The sequence below is a fragment of the Batrachochytrium dendrobatidis genome (genome assembly GCF_000203795.2).
Source record: "Batrachochytrium dendrobatidis JAM81 unplaced genomic scaffold BATDEscaffold_5, whole genome shotgun sequence".
In the NCBI taxonomy this organism is placed as follows: Eukaryota; Fungi; Chytridiomycota; class Chytridiomycetes; order Rhizophydiales; genus Batrachochytrium; species Batrachochytrium dendrobatidis.
The window spans coordinates 734,868-748,462 of NW_006281103.1; the positions used below are offsets into that span (position 1 = coordinate 734,868).

The window sequence follows — 13,595 nt, forward strand, 5'->3', positions numbered from 1 at the left end:
TGATGAATTGGCATTTTATTTTTCTACCTCAACCACATCATGTCCTTTGTTCCTCCCAACTTCTCTGATATCGGCAAATCTGCCAACGACTTGCTTGGAAAAGACTACCCAGTTGGCTCCGCCAAGCTTGAAGTCAACACCACCACTCCCAATGGCATTGTAAGCTGCTATGTGTAATTCTAAAATGTGGCTGATTATAAGACTGTTGCTTGCCAATGTAGATGCATGACATAGATCAGTCCCTTGACTTTCTGTTATGGGATTGTCAGCATTTGTAAAATAAATACTCTGTCATGTCTATCACTACTACCACCCCTGCATAACCTGCCGATTCTGCTCCCATTTGGGGTTCTTGATCTGTGGTCACATGTCTGGTTTTTCATAGAAGCTGTAAACAGCTGGACATTCACTCTATCAGTTGGTCAAGTAGATACTAACCAGTGGGTGTGTTTTATTATTTTGATTAGAAATTCACTGTCACTGGAAACAAGGATAACAAATCTGGTTTGATTGGATCAGATCTCAAGGCCAAATATGTCGACAAACCCCGTGGTAGGTTTTTATTGCCACAACCTGTATCCACGTAAAATGGAGTACTGGTATTGCTACTTTTATTTTGTATTGGGATATACAGTGGTTAAATTCCCATTACACTTGTTGGACTTGTCACTTTCAATCCTTTCGATACATTGTTTATTATGTGATGCACACAGTCCAACTAGTTTTGGATGTGTCGTTTCCTCACCTGATATAACCACACATTGTACGATCATCAGATTCATACATTGTGATTCAGATGTTGAACTTGACTGTTTTGATATTGTCAATCACACTACAAATCACTATTACTGTACCCTGAATCTTGTACGCTTGCAATCTGATTCAAGGGAACATGGATTGCAACTGCCGTATTCATGCAGTCATTAATGTATAGTTGGAGATTGAGCGAGTGTCAAGTATGGGGTTTACTGTAATGTGAATACTGTTTTAAACATGTGTTTCAAACGCAATACTGTCCAGTAACAATCAGTTTCATGTAACAACTGGTCTATTTACTATACATGTTGGCTTGATGTTATATTCTACGCGAATACACCTATAATTCAATACTCGGATGATTTCAATCTAATTTTTTATATTTCTAGGCCTTTCTTTCACCGAGACTTGGACCACTACCAATGTTCTTGGAGCTGAGCTTGAGCTTGAAAACTCTCTTGCTAAAGGTCTCAAGCTTAGCCTTGTTGGTTCTCTTCTTCCCGATAAGGGGTAAGTTCATCTGAAGTTTACATGTTTGAATCAATAGTGTGCATTGCTCATATATTTCACTTGCTAACCATGCATGATATTATTCATTTTTCAGCACCAAGCATGCCAAGGCTGGTGTAGAGTACAAGCAAGACTATGTCTTTACCCGTACTAGCCTCGATCTCTTTAAAGGTCCTACTATTCTTGCCGATGCTGTCGTTGGTAACAATGGTTTCTTTGCTGGTGGTGAAGTTGCCTACGATGTTTCCGATGCCAAGGTCAACAAGTACTGTGCTTCTCTCGGCTACATTGCTCCCTTGTACTCTGTTTCTCTTCTTGCGTGAGTATTCATTTGTATAGTAACCTAGTTTTGCCATGGTTGAATTCATTATTGCCACAACTGTATCCACGTAAAATGGAGTACTGGTATTGCTACTTTTATTTTGTATTGGGATATACAGTGGTTAAATTCCCATTACACTTGTTGGACTTGTCACTTTCAATCCTTTCGATACATTGTTTATTATGTGATGCACACAGTCCAACTAGTTTTGGATGTGTCGTTTCCTCACCTGATATAACCACACATTGTACGATCATCAGATTCATACATTGTGATTCAGATGTTGAACTTGACTGTTTTGATATTGTCAATCACACTACAAATCACTATTACTGTACCCTGAATCTTGTACGCTTGCAATCTGATTCAAGGGAACATAGATTGCAACTGCTGTATTCATGCAGTCATCAATGTATAGTTTGGATTGAACGAGTGTCAAGTATGGGGTTTACTGTAATGTGAATACTGTTTTAAACATGTGTTTCATGTAACAACTGGTCTATTTACTATACATGTTGGTTTGATGTTGTATTCAACGCGAATACACCTATAATTAGGTAAACTATCTAACCGATTCTTTTTTTTAGTGCCAATAAGCTTTCTCTTTTCACTGCATCTTATCACCACCGTGTGAACAATGAGGTCGAGGCTGCTGCCAAGGCTACATGGAACAAGGCTACTGACTCCTCTGTTGCTATTGAAGTTGGTACAAAGTACGCTCTTGATCGTGATGCTTTCCTCAAGGCCAAGGTTGACAATACCGGCCGTCTTGGTCTTGGTTACACTCAGGTTCTCCGTCCTGGCATTAAACTTGCTCTTGGCGGTCTTTTTGACACCACTCGTCTTCAAGCTGATGTCCACAAAGTTGGTTTCTCTCTTACTTTTGAGGCATAATGCATTTTTAGCAGATCGAGCATTTACTTGACTACTTTTACTCACCTGCATGGCATGTCTTACTTGGCAACCTTTTTCAAGGTGCTTGTATCAGCCACGACCAGTAAACCCAAGTTATTTTGCAAAGAAATAAACAGGGTTGACTATTTGAACGCAGTATTAGTTTTTATTGCCAAGTTGGACAGTAAGATTACGATTGTTTTTTGTTTTGTGCAAATCAAGATTGATGCTCGATACTGCCATCATGCTTGTGTTGCATAATCTTTACCTGTCGGACATGTGTGTCTTTACCACCTTGATGGTTTGAAAGTACGAGTAGCTGCAGCATAAATGCTTTAATGGGTCTACAGACCATTAGAACAAGTTGATGTTGATTTTCATGACATGGAGTGATACGAGTTGATTGGAATCATGGTTCAGCAATAGACTTGAATAGTATCAATGTTTTATTAATGTAACAACTTACGGTTTGTCAGGATCGCTGACTAGAATATCGATCCAGCCAGATGGTTCGTTCAGTTCAAGCTGGCTGATTTGATATAAATCTTGAACACGGTTTCCTACACGCAATGCTATTTGACGAGGTGTATAGCTTTCATCCTGTTTAAAATCCAAATAAACTGATACTTGAGCAATTGCCCAGCACTTGTGAAAGTACATGTTGATATAGTGTGGTTGAGGTCCATCTGATCTGATCAAGATATTAAATTTTGTTTGAATTAGTCTTGAAACCATGACATTGGTATACGCAGTGATTCAACAACACTCGACTCAACTGCCAATATGTATCCAAGTTTCCATCGTGCAGTCGATCCACACCAAAAGCCTCTTTATTTGAAGACAAGGACCATTTTGCAAGAGAAGAAATGTCCTTGAGCTCACTTGGATTCCAGCTTTTACTCAAAGGTGAAAACTGGACAGAATTGTCGTTTGACTCGCTTCGCAGTCTGACAATCAATCTCGTTTCGTCGTTCGTGTTGGCCATAAAGAACAGTCTTTGTTTGAGTGTTTGAGTTGGTCCTTTGTTCCTGAGGACATGTTTAATATCTGTTAATTCAATCTCAACGCATTGCTGTTTGCCAACTCTTGATGTTATACCACGTCACTGCTCATAAACCAGACTCGGTGTCTTCTGCCATTCGAGCAAATTTCACTAGTGCAAGTGATATCAATCTGATTGTCAGGTATATTCTCTATTTTATCCATATCTTTAAAAAGTTTCTTGATTCTATATAGTTGACATGGTTGAAACTAATGTGTTGTGTCGGGATTGATTTCAATCCATCAATCGGACTACTTGCTCAGTAAATGGTCACATCTTCAAATCTATTTGCTAGTTGATCAGGATAGACTTGAAGATGGCGAAGATACAAGAATGACGGACGAGTTTTCTACCAATATCGACTCAAATCCCACTGTTCGTAAATCACTTCGTCTTATTACAGATGTTCCCATCTATGGTCGTATAGCCTGCATTCATGCATTTCGTCCAGAGGTAAATTGTTTTGGTCTTGGTCTTGGTTTTGGCTGCTAGATCTGTATTCGCTAGTTCTATATTCGCTAGTTTTGCTTTAAAGCTAATTGCATTCAAAACAATGTGATGTTTGCAATCAGCAACTGTGTTATTTTATAACTCAAACCAGATGCTCTTGAACATCTGGTTTGAATAAACCCCAGTATTGTTTTTCACTCGACCCTTTTCTAGTCTCATCATGTAAACTGAGATCTGCTTGAATCAATAGTTAACACTAGTAATTATGCATTATTCAGCATCGTGATACAGATTTGATTTTTGTTAGCACTGAGAGAGGAAGCGTTATTGTTCTTTCATTTGATCAGCAAACACAAAGACTTGTTCCTGAAGCTACTGGCGATTTTAATGATCCGTCGTCTCGTTTGGCTGATCCAGGACAGATTGGGTTGGTTGATCCTCAAAATCGAATGATTGGATTACATATCCATCAAGGCAATTTCAAAATCATTCCCATGTTTCATTCTCAGATTTCCTTATCCAGCTGGAATTTACTTGTCAATTCAAGCCAATCTATTAAAGGAAAAGGTGTTGCTCGACCACCAGTCCCAGGAGAATTTGGAGAGGCCTTTAATGCAAAGCAAGTGTCGACTTTTTATTTTTTGATTCATACCACCAAATCTGTTTATTAATCATACGTGCTGTATAATACTCAGACTAGATGAATTGCATGTTATATCGCTTGCCTTGCTTCACGAGCCAATAGAAAAGCACCCTACTCTGGCCGTGCTTCATATGGATTCAAAGGAATCTAGATACGTTACCCAGTACGAAGTCGTTATTAAAGAAAAGGCGCTCGTATTAAAAAGTGCTGCTACAAAGGTTGAAAATGGCTCTTCTTTACTAATTCCTGTCCCTCTTGCTGCAGGTAATTAAACCGTTTATCTTGATTCGCACGTTTATTTATCAAGCATAAATCTACCATTTAATTTATTGAACGGTTTGAGATACTGATTGCATTGATTTATATATCCAATGACCTTTTGTATCTATCGTCGTCTTTTTTGGTCTCACTAGGAGGAGGAGTACTTGTTGTAGGAGAACAGTCCATTGCTCTACATTCCCCGTCGCTTCAAAAACCTATTATGCTGTCAATTAAGGCAACATTGATCAAATGGTATGTGTGATGTTGGACTTTTTATAGTTTAGTATAAACGCACCATCATATTGTTTGGTTTGCCACGATGACTCTTGAAACGCCATGACTCATAGTGTTGCATACTAAATATTTAGCTTCAATCAAGTCGATGTTGGATTCCGTTATCTACTTGGCGACTATGAAGGACAATTGTATATTCTTGCAATCATTTTTGCAAATGGCACTGCGCGAGAACTTAAAATGACTCCAGTGGGCCAGGTATGTGCTATTCATTACTGATTCAATTCTAAATACTCTGAATAGACTTGGTAAATCAAACATATACCGTGCTTTCTATCCTTTTGACTAATGTTTGTTTTAAAATATTCTTAATGGCACTATACTATGTTTAGACTGTTCAAGCTTCAAGTTTGACATATCTCACAGATGGATACCTTTTTGTTGCCTCGCATTTTGGCGACTCGGAGCTATATCTAATTGTACCGGAAGATGCAAATACTGGAAATGTATTGACCCTGTGTAAAACCTTTTCTAATTTAGCACCCATCAGCGACTTTTGTGTAGTGGATATTGAAAAGCAAGGACAGGCTCAGATAGTTGCATGCAGTGGTGCTCAACGAGATGGCTCAATTCGAATCATTCGAAATGGCATTGGAGTAGAAGAAATTGGACAGTTGGATGATATGGAAGAATTGACTGGCGTATGGGCATTAAAGCCGTATAGTGCTGCACGTCACGATAATGTTTTGGTTCTTTCATTTATTGGAGAAACAAGGCTGCAAAAGTTGGATGGCGATTCAATGGCTGAGATGGATATGCTGGGCAATTTCAAGACTGCCGAGCGGACTTTATGGTGTCAAAATCTTTCATCTGACATGGTTGTTCAGGTTTGTTTTTGATGCATATTATATGGGATATTTAAAAAAGATGCATCATGCTGCTTTTTAAATGTAGCAATACCAACTTTGGTTCTAATGCTTTTATTCAACCGTATTCTACTCCTGTATGTTTAGATTACTTCACAAAGCATTACGATCTTGACCATTGAAGGATGGACGACTGTTGCTGAATGGTGTTTTGATTTAGGAGCAAGTGTTACACACGCCAGTGTTTACCAAAACATGATTTTGGTTTCACTTGGTGGAGGCATGATTCACTTGTTTGAATTCAACGATCGAGAGCTTGTTATGAAAAGGTGCAAATTGTCTGGTGTTTCTACCACTTTTTACTGTACAAGCAGTCTAACTTAGTCTGAACATGTATTTTTGTTTTTGAATTGTCAAGGTCTATTCAAATCCAAGTTGAAGTATCATGTCTTCATATTTGCAAAATGGAGGAGTTGAACGTCTGTCTTTGTGCTGTTGGATGCTGGGAGGATAACAGCGTCCGTCTTTTGAAAATTCCAGATCTTTCTGAAATTCAAAAAGAAATTCTTCCAGGAGGTAAGCATTTGTAGCAAGTACAAGTATTGCTTTAAACTATACTTGTATTTTACTTCTGCCATCATGTAGACGAACTGCTTATAGTCACCAAGAACTAGATATTCATGTTTATATTATATTCACTATTTAGACACCATTCCTCGTTCAATTTTGCTTGTAGAGTTTGATAACTTGCCTTATCTGCTGGTTTCGCTTGGTAAGCCCATTCCAGAGCATGAATGTTTTATAAACACTAAAATGCCAACTGTTGACGATCTGATATCAAGAGCTAATATGTCACAACGTGTTAGGTGATGGTCAACTTTTTAATTTCCGTATTGGAAAGTCCCTGAAACTAGCTGATCGCAAAAAAATTACCCTTGCAACTCAGCCAATTACTCTTCGCACATTTCAGTCGCATGGCAGAACCCATGTTTTTGCTGCTTCTGATCGCCCCACTGTCATTTTTGTAAAATCGGGGCAGCTACTTTACTCGAACGTGAATGTTCGTGAGATTTCGCATGTATCTCCCTTTAATAGTCATATGGCGGAAGGTGCTCTTGCATTTGCATCTGATGGTGCGCTCAAGATTGGCACTATTGAAACGGTACAAAAATTACACATCAAAACCATCAAGCTTGGTGAAACTCCGCGGCGGATTGCCTATCATGATGTAAGCCATACATTTGGGGTTCTTACCGTGTTTTCTCGCAATTTGCCAAACGGAGATTTGGCAGATATTTCGTGCCTACGGCTTCTTGATGGGCAAGGATATGAAGGTAGGCTACATTAGCATGCAGTTGTAAAATGGATTTTGCTCAACAGATCAGACAGCTGAGATTGTCTAGTTTGACTATTAATCAACTTTACTGACATCTTCACCATATTCATAAAGTTCTCGACAGTATTGAGTTGCAGCCGTTTGAAATTGCGTCTAGCTTGATTACTATTCGATTTACAGATGATGATACGCTATATTATACAGTTGGTACAGGATTTGCCTTTCCTCACGAAGACGAGCCAGTTCGTGGTCGAATTTTGGTGTTCAAGGTGAACGATATGAGGCTGCTTCAGCTGGTGCACGAGTATGATATTCGAGGCTCAGCATACAGTTTTGTTTCTGTCCACGGTCGATTGGTTGCAGGTGTCAATAGTAATGTTATGGTTTTACGCTGGAACTCGGATACATCTTTATTGGAACTACAGTCCATGAATCACGGGCATGTTTTAGCACTTTCATTGGCAGTTCGTGGTGACTTTATTTTAGTGGCAGATCTCATCAAATCTATCACTCTTTTGCAATTTGATTTGGCAACAGACAGTTTAAAGGAGCTTGCGTACGATGCAGACAGCAATTGGATGACTGCTGCTGAGCTGATTGATGATGATACGTTTCTTGGTGCTGATAGCAGCATGAATATCTTTGCATTAAGCAAGCAGGGCGACCAAGTGTCTGAAGAAGAAAGACAGCGATTGCGACCCAAGGGATGGTTTCATACTGGTGAGCTTATCAATCGATTTAGAAAAGGATCATTGACGTTACATGCTACAGATGAGACTCTTGCACTTCCTGCCATACCGGAAATTCTTTATTGTACTGTGCACGGCGCTATTGGGGTAGTAGCACGGATTCCATCTGATGAAACTGCCAAAATTTTATCAACGTTGCAAGAAGCGTTAAAAAGTGTTGTACAAGGAGTCGGCGGTTTAATTCACTCAGAGTAAGCTTTGCAACATTGTTTCTCCAGAAATCACTATGCTTACATTTTATTTTTTTATCTTGACATTTTTGCGTCTACCGATCCCATATGATCAACCCTTACAACGAAATGGATGTGTTGTAGCTGGAGGAGATATCGCACAGAGCGTCGATCCATTAAGAGTGCTGGAATTATTGACGGTGATTTGATTGAATCGTTTCTTGAACTTGACCGTAGTATGCAGGACCATGTTTTTACACAAGTTGCTACTCAGGTTGCCGGATCGACTCCAGTTACATTAGAGACTCTTACAAAAATGGTCGAAGACTTGACTCGAATCCATTAGTTGTTTTATTAAAAATAAACGTATTCTTTGCTTTAGGGTATGTATCCATATCAGAACCTTGTCAAGCTACAATAAAACACCTCATTTAAACACACTTGATATATGGTATATCACTAAGCTTCATTGTAATGTCCAGTAAATAAGTTTGATGATTGAAAACTATTTCTCGACTCCAAAGGCGGGAATTCCAGTGATGGCGCGGCCAATAATGAGAGCATGGACGTCATGGGTACCTTCATATGTGTTGACAGATTCAAGGTTCATGGCGTGACGAATGATGTGGTATTCATCAGATATACCATTTCCACCCAGCATATCACGGCAGTCACGAGCAATGGCAAGCGCCTTTCCACAGCTGTTACGCTTAACAGTGGAGATCATTTCGGGAGCAGCCTTGTCTTGATCCTTGAGTCGTCCAACTTGGTATGCAGCCATGGTGGCAAGACCAATCTAAAAGTAAAATTTAAACACATTAGTACACGTAATCCATCATGTTACAAAGCACTTGTTTCCCTTGGAATGTTACCTCGCTGACAGCATCGGCAAGTTTCTTTTGAATAAGCTGGAAACGGGCCAAAGGAACTCCAAATTGCTTTCTGTTCAAAACATACTCGCGAGCACTTTCAACACAGGACTCGGCAGCTCCAAGAGCACCCCATGCAATTCCGAAACGAGCATTGTTAAGACATCCAAAAGGTCCCTAGTGTTTAAATGTGTCAACAAGGTCAGTACAGCAAATTGATATCAACAGACAAGAATCAACTCAATCAAAGCGTATCCAACAAACAGTACATGCCTTAAGCCCCTTGACAAGAGGAAGCATATTGGATACTGGGATCTCGACATCATCCATCATGATCATGCCAGTGCATGAGGCGCGAAGCGAAAGCTTGCCTTTGATGGTAGGAGTCTCAAGCCCTGGCATACCACGCTCAAGAATGAATCCACGAATTTCATTATCGTCAGTCTTGGCCCATACGACAAAGACATCTGCAATAGGAGAGTTGGAAATCCATGTTTTTGAACCGTTCAAAACATATGTCCCGCCAAGCTTTGTAGCGCGAGTTTCCATACCGCCAGGATCAGAACCATGATTAGGCTCGGTAAGACCAAATGCACCAATCTTTTTTCCAGTTGCTAAATAAACGTCATTGCAATATTAGTTTCCTAAAACAGAAATGTCAAATTCATATAAATTTTAACTAGTAAAAACCAACCAAGATCAGGAAGGTACTTTTCACGCTGCTTCTCGGTACCATAACTAAGTAAACAAGAATTGATTACACAAAAGTGATCATACAGACAAAATCATATTGAACTAAATTAGTTACTACGGCCACAATGAAATCATTGCTTAAATAGGATTAGAGTCAATTGAACAATAACAGAAATATTTGGACGAGACTTACGCATAGATAGGATACATAACAAGAGAAGACTGCACACTCATAGCGCTACGGTATCCACTGTCAACACTATTATTGCAATTTAATTAGATATTAAAATGTTAAACAAGTTTTAGCACAGTGCATTGAGTTCAGGAATAAATTTACCGCTCAACTTCACGAGCAATCAAGCCGTAAGCAACAGACGAAACACCGGAACATCCGTAACCGTCAATGGTAGCACCGAGCAAGCCAAGTTCACCCATCTCGCTCATGATTTCACGAGCAAAGTCTGTCAGGTTTATCCCAAAACACACCAGAAAACTTTACATTAGATTCATACTTTACGATCATCCACACAGATATACAAGATATTCAGTTTGTACCTTCATTACGATATGCGTCAATGATACGGGGTTGCAGCTTGGACTGACAGTACTGACGAGCAGTATCACGAACGAGTTTTTCCTCCTCTGTTAGCAAGGATTCGAGATTAAAAGGATCTTTATAATCAAACTTGGCAAACTTTGCAGGACCAAAGCCAGCACCACCAGCCATCAGTGGTGATTGCAGTGAGAACATGCGAGTGGAGGCTTCATTTAAAACACCCGTAATTCAACATCAATGAATTAGCCATTCTACAAATCAATACAAAAATCAGACATTCATGATTGCCTGTCAGCAATGAGTGCACACAATCAAGGCAAGCCGAATGATTGGTGAATGCGACAGCAAATATTTCAAATAAGTTGAACTGATGGCAATGCATTGAACAGCATTGGCTGAATTCAAGTATAAAACTGGATTCAGCAAACAAGATTCAAACTGCAGTCTTGAGTCCAGCAATGATCAATCAAATGGACTGACTGACTCGAGAATACTCTGCAGCAGTTGAATTCATAGCGACTTGAACAACCAACGACATCAATGAATGCATACCATGTTTGCAAGCACCCAGCGTACGAACAGCAGCAGCAGATCGAAACATTGCAATTTTGTGACTCAAATCGACTCGATTTTGTTCAAATTAAATACATAATCACGTGCAATCACATGACTAATGAACAAATTGATTCGCGAATTCAACCTTTTTATCGCTTGTTCGTATTGGCATCAACATGGTTCAATGGCATTGTCAATACTGCGGCCCCACTGAGGCAGAGACTGATGAGCGAATGGGTCACATCGTTTGTCTGGAATGTGGTGCAGTAAGTTGTATTACACTGATTGTTCATGTATCGATATATCAGAAACGCATCGCTTGGCTGTTGCATTCGTTAATTCAGCTGTAGTCTATTTGGCTTGCTAATAGTCATGAATGTATGATCAGGTTTTGGAAGAAAATACTATTGTTTCGGAAGTCACATTTTCTGAGACATCTAAAGGCTCTGCAATCGCTGATGGCTTTCAACTTTCTACCGGACAGGGTAATATTGACAATTTTGCCTATTAAATCTGTCATTGGACTTTTTGAATCCATCACAATCTTTTTATTGACAATAGCATCTTGACATCCCAAAATGTAATTCGGTATTCTTTAGCTCGTGCATCCAATCGTGGTACTTTTGGTCTTATTCGAACAGGCGGTCAGGAATCTCGTGAACAAACACTACAAAATGGTATGATTTGTAAAGCAGAGTTGCAATGCATTCATCTTTTCAAGGTGTATTCAAGCCTTTTTATCAATATACGTGAATTTGTGGAACGTTATCTACAAAACACCCAATCAATACAAATGTATTTATCATTTTCATGCTTTTGTTTTTGAAATCAATAGGCCATCGTCGCATTCAAGAAGTTGCAAATCAACCCCAGATTCGAATGAATGAACGTTTGGTTGGTCATGCACGCAGATTCTTCAATGTTGCTGTGGTTAATAATTTCACAAAAGGCCGGAAATCTGGAAATGTTGTTGCTGCATGTCTCTATATCGTATGCCGACTGGAGAAAACTGCTCATATGCTGATTGACTTTGCCGATGCATTATCTGTAAGTAATGTTGTTCAAGTTGAACCTGTTTGTTTAGGAACTTGATGCATGTTTTTCACGACTATTGCTTGAATCTAATTGCATTTCAATCAACCATGCTACATGGCCTTGTTTATCAATCCCAGACAAACGTATACCAAGTGGGTGCCACATTTCTTGCATTATGCAAAATTTCTGGTGTTGATAAAATGCCGTTGGTGGATCCATCGCTTTATATTTCCAGATTTGCTGCAAAACTCGATTTTGGAGAGGACACTCAAAATATTGTAAAAGATGCAAATCGACTTGTGCAGCGCATGTGTCGAGACTGGATGCAGACAGGGAGACGACCTGCTGGAATTTGTGCTGCAAGTAAGCAATCTAAATGATGCTTTGAACCTTTATGCTCAACTCGTGCATGATGATGCAGTTATTTTTTGTTGATTGTGACGTTATTCTTACCAACATTGAGCTGCTCTACTATTATTTAATGCTTTGTCACAAGGTCTTTTTGTTGCTTCACGAATGCACAATCACAATCGCACAATTAGAGAAATTATCTTGGTAGTGAAAATCTGCGAAGCTACATTGCGGCGAAGACTTAGGGAGTTTCGTGAAACACCTTCAAGTAATCTCTCTGTCCAGGATTTTCAAACCATTTGGCTTGAAGGAGAAAGGGATCCGCCCTCATTTGCACCACCCAAAACTCGTAAACACGAACCAGCGAGCCAATTGTTTGAAGACAGTAATGGTGATTCAAAAGCAAAAATAGAGCAAGCATTCAGCTCTTTAAAAGAATCCGTGTTGGCTGGGGATGATGACGAAGATTTGGAAGATTTGAATGAACAGCAACTCTTGAGCTTTGAACAGAGTCTTATACAGGTCTACAACAAAACAGAGGCTGATGCTACTCACCAGATCCATTACTCTGATAATCTCTCAGATCTGGATGACGACCAAGAGATTCAAGCCATGATTGATGTTACTCCTGAAGAAGTAGAATTTAAAGAGGCTATTTGGACCGAAGAAAATAAGGAATGGATTTTGCGACAACAAGCCAAGGCTGCATTAGGCATTGGTCTAGCTGAATCTGAAAAGCGTAAGCCCAAAAAGGTGAGCCTAGTGTTTATTTTTTGATTGACAAACTCTGTTACTTGATTTACTGATACTACGGTATGCATTACTTTCAATGACTGCTATTTTTAGAGACCTAGGGTTATTCGATCGTACGAGGCACCTACTGCAGCAGAGGCTGCCAAAAATCTGGTCATGTCCAAGCCTACACTTTCTAAAAAAATTAATTATGGTGTTTTGGAAACGCTGGTAGGTTTTTTTGTTTATCCAAGATGCAACTTGTCACAATATCAACGAGCCAACTTTGTTGAAATATACTGTCTGCTGCTTAATCTATTTGAATAGTTTGAAAAGACGGAGAAATCTGAAAACGAGTCTACAAACGGTATTTGAAGATCTTGAAACGTAAAACTATTCTATTGTATAATAAATCCGAATGCGATCACACTGTTTTGGTATACTGATCTATGGTCAAGATAAGTGATAAAATGGCAGAACCCCTCCCGATTACACAATGTATGATGTTGATACACGTGTCAAAACAGTTTATTGTTGCAATCCCAGCCATTGTAATGCGTTGCCATACTCA

The 13,595-nt window shown here is 39.4% G+C and overlaps 5 protein-coding genes across 5 annotated transcripts; 3 read left to right on the forward strand and 2 right to left on the reverse strand.

Annotated features, from left to right (window-relative positions):
* Nucleotides 1-39: 39 nt before the first annotated feature.
* BATDEDRAFT_33174 (uncharacterized protein) lies at nt 40-2,640 on the forward strand (the record flags this gene model as incomplete). The annotated part of the gene is made up of 5 exons (XM_006678494.1): nt 40-159; nt 468-552; nt 1,146-1,266; nt 1,361-1,585; nt 2,176-2,640. The coding sequence occupies 5 exons, from the start codon at nt 40-42 to the stop codon at nt 2,480-2,482; spliced, it is 858 nt and encodes a 285-aa protein (XP_006678557.1). The 3' UTR covers nt 2,483-2,640.
* Nucleotides 2,641-2,699: 59 nt separating this feature from the next.
* BATDEDRAFT_11110 (anaphase promoting complex subunit DOC1) lies at nt 2,700-3,467 on the reverse strand (the record flags this gene model as incomplete). Its single annotated transcript, XM_006678284.1, has 3 exons — nt 2,700-2,826; nt 2,949-3,173; nt 3,259-3,467. 3 exons carry the CDS (start codon nt 3,465-3,467, stop codon nt 2,700-2,702), a joined length of 561 nt encoding a protein of 186 aa, XP_006678347.1.
* Nucleotides 3,468-3,571: 104 nt separating this feature from the next.
* BATDEDRAFT_11194 (uncharacterized protein) lies at nt 3,572-8,579 on the forward strand (the record flags this gene model as incomplete). Its single annotated transcript, XM_006678292.1, has 13 exons — nt 3,572-3,666; nt 3,857-3,977; nt 4,253-4,558; nt 4,725-4,881; nt 5,034-5,130; nt 5,247-5,370; nt 5,505-5,999; nt 6,126-6,307; nt 6,397-6,554; nt 6,685-6,750; nt 6,845-7,312; nt 7,429-8,254; nt 8,378-8,579. 13 exons carry the CDS (start codon nt 3,572-3,574, stop codon nt 8,577-8,579), a joined length of 3,297 nt encoding a protein of 1,098 aa, XP_006678355.1.
* A 159-nt stretch (nt 8,580-8,738) lies between these two features.
* Nucleotides 8,739-10,522, reverse strand: BATDEDRAFT_24489 (uncharacterized protein; the record flags this gene model as incomplete). Its single annotated transcript, XM_006678402.1, has 7 exons — nt 8,739-9,029; nt 9,106-9,279; nt 9,367-9,716; nt 9,797-9,840; nt 9,989-10,054; nt 10,133-10,256; nt 10,351-10,522. 7 exons carry the CDS (start codon nt 10,520-10,522, stop codon nt 8,739-8,741), a joined length of 1,221 nt encoding a protein of 406 aa, XP_006678465.1.
* A 560-nt stretch (nt 10,523-11,082) lies between these two features.
* On the forward strand, nt 11,083-13,399 carry BATDEDRAFT_24490 (transcription factor TFIIIB subunit BRF1; the record flags this gene model as incomplete). Its single annotated transcript, XM_006678403.1, has 8 exons — nt 11,083-11,172; nt 11,295-11,391; nt 11,506-11,583; nt 11,742-11,953; nt 12,079-12,304; nt 12,438-13,045; nt 13,139-13,255; nt 13,352-13,399. 8 exons carry the CDS (start codon nt 11,083-11,085, stop codon nt 13,397-13,399), a joined length of 1,476 nt encoding a protein of 491 aa, XP_006678466.1.
* Between the last annotated feature and the right edge of the window lie 196 nt (nt 13,400-13,595).